We start from the raw sequence: 14,891 nt of genomic DNA, 5'->3' as shown, positions 1-14,891 counted from the left end.
GAATTAAAGTTAAATGTACAAAAGACAAGTATCATGGTTCAATTGTGCTCTAAAAATAAACGTTTTAAATGTGCCCCTGTGTTATAAAAGAATTTCCAGTTGATTTTATAGGCTGGGTCTTTCTAGTTGTGCGGTGATAAAACTTCTCAAACGCACTTGTAATGTTAGTTTGTGTAAAGGGTGAAGTTTGGTCAAAACCGGACTTCCTTCTTTAATCAGATTTTATTCGATTATCAATTTCTATGCAAAACCTACACAAGAACATTCCCAGATATATCAAGTACCTTCATGCGAAATTTCAAAAGAATGGGCCCAACAATTTCCGAGTACACAGGGAACAAACAACACACACACAGACAAAGGTCATTTTATATAATAGAAGATATACTAGCGGAGGTGCCCATCGTTGCTGGGTATTTTGAGGTGCAAAAAAAAAAAAAAAAAAGTTTTGGTAGGCAGGTAGGCTCGAACCCGAAGCCTCGAGGCGAAGGCAGAAAAGAAAGTGTGACACGTTACCATGATGCTAAGCAGGCAGAGAAGTGAAAATGGTTGAAATTAAACGGTTAAAAAAAGCAGGTGCTTAAACAAACATCAACATCTGCTTTTCTAGGTCAAACATCACGCTATAGAGAAATGAAATCACAGCACAAATTTTTTTAACACAAAAGTTGCTCAAATAAAAGATAGAGACGACCTCGTTTTGCAAATCGCAGATATTATAATCTAGGAAGTATATAAAAAGTTGTAAGAATAAGTGACCCCTACCCTACCCTGAAAAAAGCCTCTGTTGGACGCAAAAAAAAAAAAAAAAAAAAAAAAATGCACACACACATTTTTGCTTTTATATAATAGATAACAAAAAGGAAAGAAAGGAATTTCTTACTCTTTAGCTTGAAAAACTTCTGCAGAGATGATTCTTTCCTGGGAAATACATTTAAGAAGCTTAAGTTTCTTGTTGCACTGGGGACAATTTTTTTTGAAGGACCTCATGAAATTATGGATTGCTTCGAGACGAGCAGCTGTGAGATGTCTTGCATTCTTTTTGTCATCATCTGGTTAGAAAAAGAAAATTACATATATATGTATTGAATAAAACGATTCATAATTTTGAATTAAAAATCAGTTTCAAAAGGAGAAACAAACAAAATCAAGATTGTACGATCGTTTCAGAAACGATGTTCATTTTATTTAAATTGATAATAAATATTGACAATAATTTGACAAAAGTTTTGTCCTTGAAAAACAAAGTCTCCTCATCAGCAAAAATATGGTGGGAGGGGGGAGCATTTAAAGACACCAAAATAAAACTAGCACTTTAGTAGTGTGTAAGGCAGATATTCTTTTTTTTATCTCCAGTATAAAATCTGTTTTAAGTTTTGTTTTGAGTAAGCCTATCTTTTCGCATGCTGTTATATTTTCTCTTCTAATTAGAACTATTACTTATCGTTTATATACAATTTTCGCTGATGAGCAGACTTTGTTTTTAAAGGACAAAGTTTTTGTCAAATTATTGTCAATATTTATTATCAATTTAAATAAAATGAACATCGTTTCTGAAACGATTGTACAATCTAGTTGATTTTGTTTGATTTTCCTTTTGAAACTGATTTTTAATTCAAAATTATGAATCGTTTTACTCAATATTAAAATATCTCTAGGATTTCTATGCCGATCGAGTTTATTATATATCTAAAGTACAATGTGCACTGTTTTCTTTTAAAAGTATTAATACATTTACTAATACATTAAAATAAACTCTGCACTTTAGACTCCAGGTCTCATTCCCTCTAAATATTTTTTTAAAATTATATATATATATAGTATGTATCACAAGTTTGTAGAAAACTGAATAAAGTGCTTGATCGTAAGTCATACCAGAGCTAATCTATATAATATTCTGCTTGTTCCATAGTCTGTAGATTACTCTTTGAAAAAGGCCAAATACAATTTTTTTTATGGCCAAATTGCTTCTAAAAAGGCCAAATTTACAAAATTTGGCTTTAAAAAGAGCAATTTAGCAACCCTGGACAAGACTATAAGAGTGGTCTCCCTTTGATCTAGCCTCGTTATTGAATATCATGATGATAATAATATATGACCATTGTTGTAATGGTGTGAGAACAGAATTTGCAATTTCGACATGCAGTGGCTCTTCACCGAAGAAAGAAATCAACAAAACATTACATAAAAAAGGGAACATTTAAAAGAAACAGGGGGGAAAAAAAGAATGACAGCGTCTGTCAAGAGGTGCTGGATTGAAAACTAAATTAAAGATTGTCTCTTACAATGTAATTTTATTATTTGTATTGAACTATATAGCACAATATAACTTTCTGAGTATTTGTTAGTACTTATTCATTTATCTCATTGGGGTCAGTTCTATATTTAAAATACAATGGACACTATTTTCATAGAAGTGATAAATTAACTGATATTTGTTGCGGGTTATTGGTTTTCTGTCCCAAAAGCTAATAAAAATATCAACTTTCTCAAAACATATTTGTTGGTTAAATATAATTCTCATTCCATGGATCTTGCTAATAGGAATTATGAGGTGCCTTATACAAGTTTCCAAACTTTTTTTGTACAGGCATTTAAAATTGTCATCGATTTTTGAAAATTCAATATGTTATTGCTATACATCTTATGAGATGACTGACCAATTTTTATAATTTCAGGTTAAAATGAACAGCTACAGTAGGAATTGGAATACACCCTACTAAGGTTTGACTGGTTTTGAGCAATCTTGAATGAATCGAGCATCAGTTTTTGTGTGGCATAAGAGATTCAAGGAAGGCAAGGAGTCTGTGAGGGATGATGTGTGGGAGGAGTAAGGAAGTCAGAACACTAAGTTAATCGGCCAAATAAAGAATTTCATGTATAAGGATCGTCGTGTCTCTACAGAGACAATAAGTGCACAGTTTGATGTCAGTGTGGGAACTGTACGCACAATTATTTGCGAGGAACTGAAGATGTGTGGATTTGCTTGAATGCATCAGTCTACAACTCTATCCTTGTCAGAGACGATTTGACCAAGATGGGCATCAAGACAGTTCCTCAACCACCGTATAATCCAGACCTTGCTGCCTGTGACTTTTGGTTAAGCTCAAGGAAAACCTTAGAGACTGTCGTTATGAGATTAAAGAAGCTGTGATGAGGGTTACTAACACTCACACAAGAGGACTTCCATAGAGCCTTCAAAAAGTTGTTTGAACGATAGCACAACAAGTACATTACAGCTGGAGGAGATTATTTCGAAAAGGATTGGAGTTCCATGTATGTTCTATCAATAAAAGTGCCCATACAAAAAAGTCTGGAAATTTATTGAACGCATCTCATATTTATTCATGGAGTTTTGTTTGGTTGTTTTGTACGATGGCACATGAACTCCCCTCTCAGGTTATTCAATATCAAATCCGGAAAGTTTGAAAAAAATATTTCTATATTCAAGTTCATTACATCTTCTAATATTTATTCAGAATGTTTAGTTTGGTTGTTTTGTGACACATCAACCCTTTTTCGGTTTAATCATTTCGGCAAAAATTCTTTATATACACAAATATTTATTCGTGTTTGGTTTGGTTGCTTAGTAGAAAAAAATAAACAACTGATGTTATTGTTTTTGGCTTTGCAGAACATGATTGAGTTTTGGAAAGAGATAAAAAAACAACAAAATAAATGTTTGGGGCATTTAAATCAGGAAGTCGATATCTTCAGACAGCCTGATCTGGTAGCACCAGAAACAAAGAGGAGATAGTAGACAAATTATTATAGATACCTGTAGTTTCAAGCAAAGGAAAGGTCTCGATCCATGCCATTAAATTAGTCTCCTTGGATTTGAAGTCGTCAACCGTTTGAGACGCCACCAACTGACCCGTCTCCAGCAGCAACAACTTGCTTTGTAAAATCTGTATGCATTTGTTTGGCACAGCCAACTTGTGACACGAAAGGCATGAATGACGCAGGATCTATAAAAGATGAGTGAAAAAAAAAAATAGATGAACCGATGGCGCAATGGATAAAGTACTAAGTACAATCAATTCGAAGTGAAGGTTCAATCCTGCAAAATTAAGAACTCAAGTAGGTGTTGGTCACTCCAGTCAAGGATGTGTCCTTGGCCATCAGTTTAACAGTGGCTTGGTTTCTGTCTGAAAGGTATGATTCTGTCCCAGTGGGTCCATCCTTCCAGGCTTTATTGTATCTTTTTGAAAAGGGGCTAGTTTATTAGTATCGGTTGATGTAATCTCTGACTTTCTACATATGCATTTTGTTAAACCCTGGAATCTTTGTGCCAATCTCTGGAATTTGTATAAAATTTCAAATAGAACTTATTAAATCTGCAATTATTGAAATTATTCTCGAGTCATTGGCTACGTGTGACTGAATCAAAAACAACCAATCACAGATTACCTTTTAGAATCTCCACTGAACTCCATGTGAGCGGCTCTTTTGAAATTCTTTCCTCTTTTGGCTATGATCCTCCGAGACAGCAAGTTCACCTGCTTCTTTCTCCGGGATAGCAAGACACATGCGAAGATTCAGTCAGCAACTGTACCACAGAAGACGAAGCTCACTATTTATACAACTGAATAGAACTCAAAGAAGAAATATTAAATGGACACATCTACAGAGAAAAGTTCCTGCAAATACCAGATCAGACATTTACAAGACACTTTCCTCATTTTTTCCTCTCTTTTCCTTTTTTTTTATTACATTTTTATGTTGTATTCTTTTCTTTGCATATCTTTATTACCATTTATATTTGGGTAAATCCCACCTTGTTCAAAATGGAGATATCTATATATATATATATATATATATATATATATATATATATATATATAAAAGCGAAAATGTATGTATGTATGTATGTATGTATGTATGTATGTATGTATGTGTGTTCGCTTTTTCTGTATGTCTACAAAAGGATTTTTTTTACACTTCAATTTACAACTTTGCCTCAACGGTTCAGGTTCGATCCTCATACTTACTTTTTTTTTTAACCCCCCCCCCACCTCCAAACACCTGAGCAACGCCGGGTACCCCTCGCTAGTGTAATATAAAGGGGTTTTGAAATGGCATTAAATGGTTTTATGTAGTATACTGGGAGCACAGAAAAGAGACTAGATGTTATATGGCAGGAGGAGTGTAATAGAGGACCAAGACAAAGTATAGGACCAATATGCACATATAATGAAGCCTGTTTGTGTCATTAAATTTTATACTTAAGAGTGGGTGTTTATGATGGGGAGCACATATGTGAGGGGAGAACAATGTTCTTTGTGTTGTTGATGACAAGACAAAATTACGTACCTGGGTTTAAAAGACAAACACGAAGATCAAAAATTGATAACGAACGTACATAGATTTATTATTCACAGCTGGAATACGTTTTTAGAACCAAAGACGTCACATTACTACATCATGAAGATTTCCCTCGATAGCACTTCCACCATCTTGAAGCGATCCTCTCTCTTTGATCCTGCAATCTCAACTCAAAACACTTATCTCTATATTACATTAACTTAATTTCTATGACATCACTCATTATGCTCGCAAATATGAGAATATAGATTCATGTTGTTGCCAGCTCAGCTGACCTATTCCATAGATTCACAAATTCCTTCCAGAATTAGTAAGGTTCACTTTAAGAGGCACGGGAACAAAGGAATTTAAAATGTGGGGTTACAAAGAACAATACCGTGAAGAGTTGTGTATTTAAATAAATATGTTGTTTTTTTTTTAAAATAAATATCTGTTTATTTTAAAACACAACTCCACACGGTATCATTCTTCCTAACCCCCCACATTTTAAATTCCTTTGTTCCCATGCCTCTTAAAGTGGACCTTATTAATACTACACATTCGCGTATGAACAACGCTCGCCACTGGACTTACAATATACAACCACACAGCCAGACGACACCATGGCACATAATAAAATAATATATATATTGTTTTTAAAAAAATACCCTGATTAAGGCTTTTTTCTAAGCCGAAAATTTTAAATTTTAAATATCTTTTTATTTAAAAACAACTCCGCACGGTATCGTTCTTTCTAACCCTGCATTTAAAATGCCTTACAGAATTGCTTTTAACCTCAACTTTAACTATAAATGATATCCATAACGTTGACTCCAATAACAATAACAACCAGGATTTCAACATTCCTAAAATATCATTTACGAAGTACAATTTCTGAATTAATCAACCATCATAAATCCATAAATCTATAATAAGCTTAGATTATTCTTTCCGTTGTTTTCCAGTAGCTAACAACCTAACTCAATAACACACATAACTTTTTATGAATAGATATACTTTGAAACATTTTCTCCCGTTTATAGTTATCAATCTTAAGACGGCAAAGGTAGACGTGGTCAATACATGGAAAGTACACACATAGTCACAGTTCAACATGAATTTAACAAACATAAAACAGAATCGTTTCCAGAGTTGAACCAAAGATGGATGACAAAGCAGGAGCAACAGGTCCGACGGAAGACAAAACAGAGTTGAATTGTAACAGAGCAGTTGACACTAGCAGCAGCAGCCGCCGCCTCATGAATCATATGCAAATGACCAAACGACGGTGCAATATTTTAATTTTTTTTTTTTTTTTACAAGGAAGTCATCACTTATCAAGGCCCGGAGGCCACTCGGAGATAAGGGTTATTGCGTGTACAGTAATCAATGGGATAATATCGTAGTAATCGTTAGTAATGGAGATTTGATAAAGTGTCATTATTTAAGGGGGTGGTTTATCAGGAATTTATTTATGTTGGACTTGACGACGTTCAAGTTGTAGCCCGGTGGGAAACAGGCAAACGGAACAGAGTTCCACAGGCGTGCACTTCTGAGAAAGAAGCTTGGTTCATGGAATCTACGTTTTGATTTAGGCACAGATAAAGAGCAAGAAAAATTATCGACAGTGATTTCAGCTAGATGGGTGTTTTTCGTGAAAGACTGGCGAGGGGGGACCAGAGATTGGAGCTCAGACTAGCACTTGCCATGGAAATAATGATAAAACAACGACAGGCTTGCAACGTCCCTTCTGTGGGAGAAAGGTTGCAGGGAAGAGAAAAGGGCATCCCCCACTAAGCCACGAAGTCTATTTTGTACTCTGTCAAGGAAGGATAGGCTGTTTTTAGTAGTTCCTGCCCAGATATGGCAGCAGTACTCCATCCTTGGACGTACTTGGCTTTTATATAGATAGAGAATTGCATCAGCAGTGAGATATCTACTGGAGCGGTGCAGAGACAAAAAGACATACGTGGCCAGAGAAAAAAACGAAGAACCAGGTGTTCGAGACATGGTCGAAAAATAACAGCAAGCAATACGTGGGTAATGAGAGCATCTTAAAAAAGACGTTGATGCGAGCAATGAAGTAGTGAATGAATAAATCCCTTTCGTGTAAAACTGAAAAAGCGAGTTGAACTTCTTTCCTCTGCCTTTCTTCTGTTTCCTTGCCATGGAATCTACATGTTAAGATGTAACATTACAGAACGAGGGCGAATGATGTCAAGTTTTCAAGATCAGTTCTCCCCGGGAAGCCAGCGAACAAAACACGACCAATAATGTAGAATAATATAATACGAATATTACTTTGAGGTCTGTCTGTGTCACTCATTTCGTTAGGTTTTAGTAGATAAAAATAATCATCTCTCTTTCCTAATTCCATTCTGAATAAAACCTTGAAGAAAACTTGGCAAACATCTCCCTCGTATTTTTCCATCACAAAAAGGATCGTCTTAGTTTAATAGCCACTCACAAATTCGTCGATGAAGAGAATAAAGGATGTTGTAGGAATACCCACACATGTATGTACAAAGAACATTAGAGATAAGCAAATACTTACATTCCATAGAGCTTTGAAGGTGGACGGATTGAAGCAGGTAAGAGGAAGACGGATGTGGCCAAAATGACCAATGCATTGAAATCTGTTCTGGCCACATGTGCAACAAATCTCATTCTCAGTGGAGCCTGTAAGTAAAATAAAAAAAAAAAAGGTAAATGTTTTATAAGGTTAGATATATGCACCTTTATTTATCTTCTCATGGTGATATAATACACGGTTATTATCCAGAATTTCCCCTATATACAGGGTGACTCAAAAAAAAAAAAAGAAAAAAAAAAAAAAAACTGGCCGCAACTCTAATTAGGCCCCGTTTCTTAGTGTTTTGTCTGAATGAAATGAAACTTTGGTCATAACTAGTTTATTATATTCAAAATATCATATCAAAACACCAGGGTCTTTGGCCTTTTTTTCTCCGTTGACTGTAAAATGCTCAGAAAAACAATTAAATGTCCTGTTTATTTGGGTCACCCTGTATATAAAAAAAAAAAAAGGAAAAATCTATAAAATGTATACACTCGTGACAAAACAAAAATATCACATTTCAAAAATTACCCAAGTTGATCAAGTAGTTTTATTTTTATACAAAGAAAAAATTTTTTAAGTAATTAATAAGAATTCATAGACATTGCCAACATGACAAGTATCTGTAAGATATTGGCAGGCAACCCTGGGAAGAAAAAACACAAATGGATTCGATGGACTTTCCATCATTGGATAATGGAATGCATAATTTGACCAGAAATATGTTAGCAGATATTGGTCGAAAGGTTGAAACAATAGACAAAGAAAATACATTCCAATAAGAAAAAAATGTGTTTATAAATAAAATCATTACATAGAAAAAGCAGTCTGTCGGTCAGAGAGGCTGCGTGTCCCCCCCTCCCACACCTTTTAGAAATCTCAAAACAGAGTAATAATTTATCACTGAAAAGCTAATTTGTTGGTGTGAAATAAAAGCAATATATTTTTGTAGATCAACTGTGTTGTGATTTTTACTTCATTTTCAGTGTGAGTATATATTTTTTACCAGTGACAAAAGTAGATGTTTACATTATATAAACTGGACAAACGCATTTTGAACAACTGGCCACAGCAAATACGTAACACATCAAATATTTAAACAAAAAATATTTTTCATACCCCAACTAGTAAATAAATTACTTTTTTTTTTTTTTTTTTTTACAAACTATTTAAAATTATAATTCCACTTTGTTTTCCCTTTTCACAGTAGAAATTTTTAATTACCCTATCTGAATAATATTGCCCACTTTTCAGCAACAGCCAACAATTCGCTGACAATATTAGCACTCATAGTCATAATGCTGACAGCAGGGCTCTACATTGCGAGTGAAACAGTCGCATTTGCGAGTGATTTTTCAAAGTGGCAACTAGAAATAATGAAATTCTTATCTTTTGGCGATTGCATTTCTTTCACTGACAATCTTCCAAAGCTCACTACTGAATAAAAATTATCTTCGTTTTTTTTTTTTTTTAATAAAACAAAAAATTAAATTATTTTGACAATAAAACTTTAATAGAACAATATACTATTTTTTTTTAATGAAGGCCGTTTAAAAAGACGTGAAGAAATTAGAATGTTTATACCTTCAAGTATCAACATAAAATTTGTTACGAATTACACTTATTAAAAAAAAACATAGAAAAATCTTCATGATGTACATACTCATCACAGAATGAAGATGTCATATTCTAAAAATCATGTGAGTTTAGCTAGTAACTTTTCTGTTTGGCTAGCAAACGAAAATATTTAGTTGTCAAAGGTCAACTAAAGATAAGTTTGTCCGTAGAGCCCTGTGTTTATAAAATTATTTTTTTGTAAATGTAATTTACAGATGGATTTGGCCATGGCACGCTTGTGATTAGAATAAAGAAGAGAAAAGCGAGAGGCAGAGAAGAATCATTTGGCGAAAATTTTTTTACTCCTACAAAAATGGCTGACTTCCAACTCTACATTTCTGAGTTCAAGTCTGTTTAGAAGAATTCAACTCCCAATGTGCAAAAATTGCTGAAACACAACCCCACATAAGCCAAAGAGCTAATTGGTCGTACATACCTAGAGCAGGATCATACATGCCTCCAGGAACAGGATGAAGCAACATGTCAAAAGACTCGGCAACATTAATTTCCTTCACACTCAGCTTTAAGATTTCTTCCTCTGTGAACATCTTGAAAGACACATTATCCAATTTGGCTGCCGATGTGATATCCCATTCTGGATAATCCATCGTGACAAAATTCTGAAAACAAAAAAGATGAGAATATTATCAAAGAAATAAATCAGAGTGGAATCAATTTTAAAATCTTATTTTTGGGAGGGGGGGGGGGATTTTGTCCAGAATTCTCCTTGTATTAAAAATAAAGAAAAATCTGCAACATGTATGTACCTCTGATGGAGAGCAAATATTGTATACTGAAAATCACGTAAATTAATCAATTTGTTTTATTTTTAAACAAGAAAACTAAATTTCGTAGTCAAAGAAACAGTGATATTCTAGCGATGCCGTCTTGAAATCAAGAAAAATAACTTCAAATAATTCAAATTTTGGATACTTTCAAAAGATTGGCAAGATTGTAAAAAAACTTGAATTCGCTTTAAAATGATTTTCTTTATAAAAATAAAACTATTTAATCAATTTATGTGACTTTTTAGGATATAATATTTTCTTTATTTATTTTTTAATATAAGAATAATTCTGAACAAGCACCTTAAAACACACAACAACCCCTCAAATCAGCCCCTTTTCCAATTGTTTTACTGCGTTAATCTCATATCAAGTCCCCGGATTACAGCAGTACCCTATGTTTAGGTTTATTTCATTTATTTAGGTATCTCATTTGTGCACCATGCTACATCAATAAAATTGACCAACTCTTAAGCAGTTTCGACAAAGATTGCAAAGTAAGATTATAAGATCCAGTTGGTTTCTAGTACTCCAAAATATCCAACTGCTTATTTTAAATTCTTCTGATATTTAGACTTGATTCTTCAGAGATTAAAATGTCTGATTCTGACTCCTCCTATAAAGAAAACCAAGAAAATTTTTTAAACTTCTGCTTCAAAAGTTTTAAAAACAGCAATTGTAATACATTTGCCAGTCAATTCAACACATCTGGATCAATGATACAACTAAAGTCACCATATACTAACATCGAGGTCTTATTAATACACGATCTATATCTATATATCTATAAAAGTGAACGTGCCTGTGTGTCTGTTTGTACATTTTCCTTCACAATAACTGTCAATTTTCAGTCTACAGACTCGAAAATTGATATACAGGGTACTGAGATTTAGGACAATTTATGTGATCGGTTTTCGGCCAGAAATTTGGCTGTTAAGGGGTCAAAATTCAACGATTTGACCTTTAAGAACTCTACCAAACTCCTCCCACAACTTGGAGTCTAAACACTTGAAATTTTAGATATGGGTTCCTTGGTCATGGATCTAACTTAATAACTCGATTTGAACACAAAAGAATAAATGTTAAGGGGTCATAATATGGGTCAAAGTTAAAAAAAATTACAGTTTTTTTTTTTTGCTCAGCATACACCTCCAAATACCCGGGCAACACCGGGCTGAAATGCTAGTAATCTATAAAGTTGAATTTTTTTTCCTGCTCTGACATTGGTATTAAAAGCCTACTTTTTCTAAAGGGAAAATAGTGATACAATTAAAACATGGCAGCCACATTTGTACTACTGTAACATGTTTGTAAAAAATAGAGTAATTCATTAAAAAAAAAAAAAAAAAAGTGCCTCGGTAAGTCATTGTTCCATCGGGGAAATCCTATAGTCTTTATGTATAGTCTTGTGTATTTGAGTTATTATGGATAATTTTTCTTTTTTGTTTTTAAACTCCACTCGAAACAGGGGAGACAATTCAAAATATTAAAGTTTTTCAAAATATTTTAGTTTTTGGTAAAATAAAAACATGCTAAATTAACAAAATGACAAAAATAAAATATTAAAACATTTACCTGCATTTATTGAATTAAAATAAATTTTTATTTAAGGTTTTATAAAATAACTGGAACCACAACCTTCGTAATATATAGCATAATATTACAAAGATCCATGGTAAGACCGTAGTTTAGTGGCCTGAACATAATGCATATTTTTCATCGCATTATTAATGCGATGAAAAATTGTAGAAGCGAACAATTTCAAAAGAATACGTTCGAAACATGTATATAACCGTCCGAAATAAAATATACAGTCCTCATACAAACGGAAGTTAGCGATTATTTCAGCATACATTTGTATAATTATACACAGATTCGAAAAAGTTGTCAAAAAAAAAAAAAAAAAAAAAAAAAAATATAAATAAATGTTATCAAAGTAAAGATAAGTTACTTTTCTACCAAACTGGATAAGTTTTTAGTGTTTCTCTTTAATGTAATATGTTTAATCAGCTCGAAAAACACACCGTGTTTACCGATATATTTGAAAAATACAAATGGCTGCGGACTGTTGAACACGTTAAATTTGGGAAAATGAGTTAAAACTAAAAAAACTATACAGTATACTGTTAGGAACTCACTCAATATATGTTATCGTGACAAAGACTGACATACATTCGGTGGTCTTTTAACAGTATTTTGTATAGTTTTTTTAGTTTTAACTTACTTCCCAAACTTAACGTAATCAACAGAGTCCGCAGCCATGTGTATTTTTCAAATATATCGGTAATCACTGTGTTTTTTGAGCCGATTAAACATTTTACATTTAATAAAAACACTAAAAACTTATCCAGTTTGGTAGAAAAGTAACTTATCTTACCTTTGATAACATTTGTTATATATATATATATATATTTTGTGACAATTTTTTCGAATCTATGTGTATAGTAATACAAATCCCTTATTATTAATAAATTGTTAGGTGAAAGCACAAAATAGTTACAAAAAACCATACCATCCCCATGTTAAGAATGGCCTTCAAAAATAATGTTCACAGTGGCAAAAGTGCACAATGTTTTTAAGATTACAATCGTAAATACCAAATAGATTTTAAGTCGAAATGGTTCATCGTTTATTAATATTTAAAAACGCAACAAGATAAAACAATATTTGTCGCCTGTAAACAATTTTTATTGCATTATGTCCAGGCCACTAAATTGTGATTTTACCGAGATTTTATTACTAGTACGTCAACAAGTTGCAAGAAATAATAACACATGTTTTTATGGAAAAAATTTAAAACTGACAAAATACCACAAACAGATATCAGTTTTCGTTTAAATCCAGATTTAATTTACGATCGAAAATAATTAAAACAGAAAGTGCTACTAACCTGTAATTAATTAAGAATCGTCCTCTGTTGTTAAGATTGTTAAATAATTATTCAGCACGTGGGTCCGTCAATGACTGACAGGAAGATGAAATGATCACGAGCGGTCGTATTCGTGACCAGTATTACACACTGCTTTCACAGGAACAAGCAAGATAAAATACAGTTACGTAAACGTTGATTCAAAAAGTTAAAAAAAAAAAAAAAAAAAAAAAAAAAAAAAATTCAAGTGTAGATTAAAAAAAATTTAATTATTTGGTATTATTCTAAATAAAGATTTTAAGCTAGATAACCCAGAAAGAGAAACGAGATTCCAATGAGGAGGGGGGTATTAAAAATAAAATAAACGTTTTATAATAGCTAACAAAAAAAAAAAAAAAGGAAAAAAAAAGGGTAAAAGCAATAATTATCCAACGAATAATTGGGTGTAATTAAACTATAATAGCTGTGGCGTGCTGCCACGCGCACGCGCAGACACACGCGTGCGCCCGTGCGCATATAAACAAACGTCCATTGATTTTTGCACAAAAATAAGTTCTTCTAGCAACGACATAATTTCAAATACGCCCACGCACTTTTCTCACAACAACAAAAGAAAAATGGACATATTTCTGGCGGACGTAAGCGATGACAATACCACGTGACAATATCGACCATTGAGACATTTTAGAAGATTGTTTTTTAACGCTTTCCCAAACCAAATATCAGCAGCAGCAATCTGGTGCTGGAATCCGATTAAAAAAATATTTAAACGCAACAAACATTCTTTCTCTCTCTCTCTCTCTCTCTCTCTCTCTCTCTCTCTCTCTCTTTTTGTTCCAACTTGACACGAGAACATGTCTCTTGTTTTCGTCTCATTGTCGTTTTCAAATCTGTCGAAACCATAATTACACACGCCACGCGGGCATCAAAAAACCCCCACACTTATGCACACACGCACCATTTTCCATAAGAATTACTAACAACGAACTACTTTCCTCATGGGATTGTAAATAGTTGCTGTTATCTCATATGAATAAGACACAACACAAATACTAACTTGAATGATTATTTTATTTTTAAGTTAACACTACGAAACATTGGTAAGATACATTATGTAGCAGTTTTTATAAACGCGTGCGTACTGGACTTAGTCGCATGAACTCTCTGACTGTTGTAGTTAAAAAGGACACCCACACCTACCCTCGTCTCTCTGGACGATAGCAGGCGGTGGGGGACGAGTCAGTAAGCAGGGCCACCCGGCGAGAGGAAAGCCAAAGAATCAGAATTGTCTCTTTTTCACTGTAGGGAAAGGAAGGTTTAATATAATGCAAAAGGGAATGGTAGTATTAATTTTGCTTTTGTGGCCTAAATCTTTGGTCAGTACAGGATTTTCGAATAAGGTGAACTTCGCCAGTTAAAACGAAAACCTAGAAATAAGGACATTATTTTCACAAAAGACTTTCACCTTCCAATCTTATTATTTTAGCAAAGAACTTTCATCTAACATGACCTTTTAATCTTAGTAATTCCACAAAGGATTTTCCCCTAATTTGAATATTCTAACCTCAAAGATTTCACAAGAACTCTTACCAATTGGCCTATGCTTGTTCATCTTGTTATTTTGTTGAAAAATAAAGGCGGTGCATTTTAAACGAGAAAGATGTGTCATTGTGTTTTATTTCTTTTTTTATTATTATTTTGTTTAGGGCAGTGACTTTTATGTTAGTTTCAACTAAAAGTA

General features: G+C 33.3%; 1 protein-coding gene across 1 annotated transcript in view; it reads right to left on the bottom strand.

Annotated features, from left to right (window-relative positions):
- The window catches only part of LOC145246052 (DNA-directed RNA polymerase I subunit RPA1-like), a 152,185-nt gene extending 138,879 nt beyond the window's left edge, over positions 1-13,306 (bottom strand). The window contains exons 1-5 of the mRNA XM_080107895.1: positions 13,172-13,306; positions 9,933-10,116; positions 7,859-7,983; positions 3,779-3,968; positions 884-1,052 (exon numbers count right to left, since the gene is read on the bottom strand). Coding sequence (XP_079964021.1) covers positions 884-1,052; positions 3,779-3,968; positions 7,859-7,983; positions 9,933-10,104 — 656 coding nt within the window. The 5' untranslated portion in view covers positions 10,105-10,116; positions 13,172-13,306. The remainder of the gene's footprint in view (positions 1-883; positions 1,053-3,778; positions 3,969-7,858; positions 7,984-9,932; positions 10,117-13,171) is intronic.
- Between the last annotated feature and the right edge of the window lie 1,585 nt (positions 13,307-14,891).

This window comes from Euprymna scolopes, chromosome 23 (assembly GCF_053919585.1).
Source record: "Euprymna scolopes isolate OS-2025 chromosome 23, ASM5391958v1, whole genome shotgun sequence".
Classification (NCBI taxonomy): Eukaryota; Metazoa; Mollusca; class Cephalopoda; order Sepiida; family Sepiolidae; genus Euprymna; species Euprymna scolopes.
The sequence above is the reverse complement of the archived record's forward strand: the minus strand, read 5'-3'. Positions and strand labels throughout refer to the sequence as shown.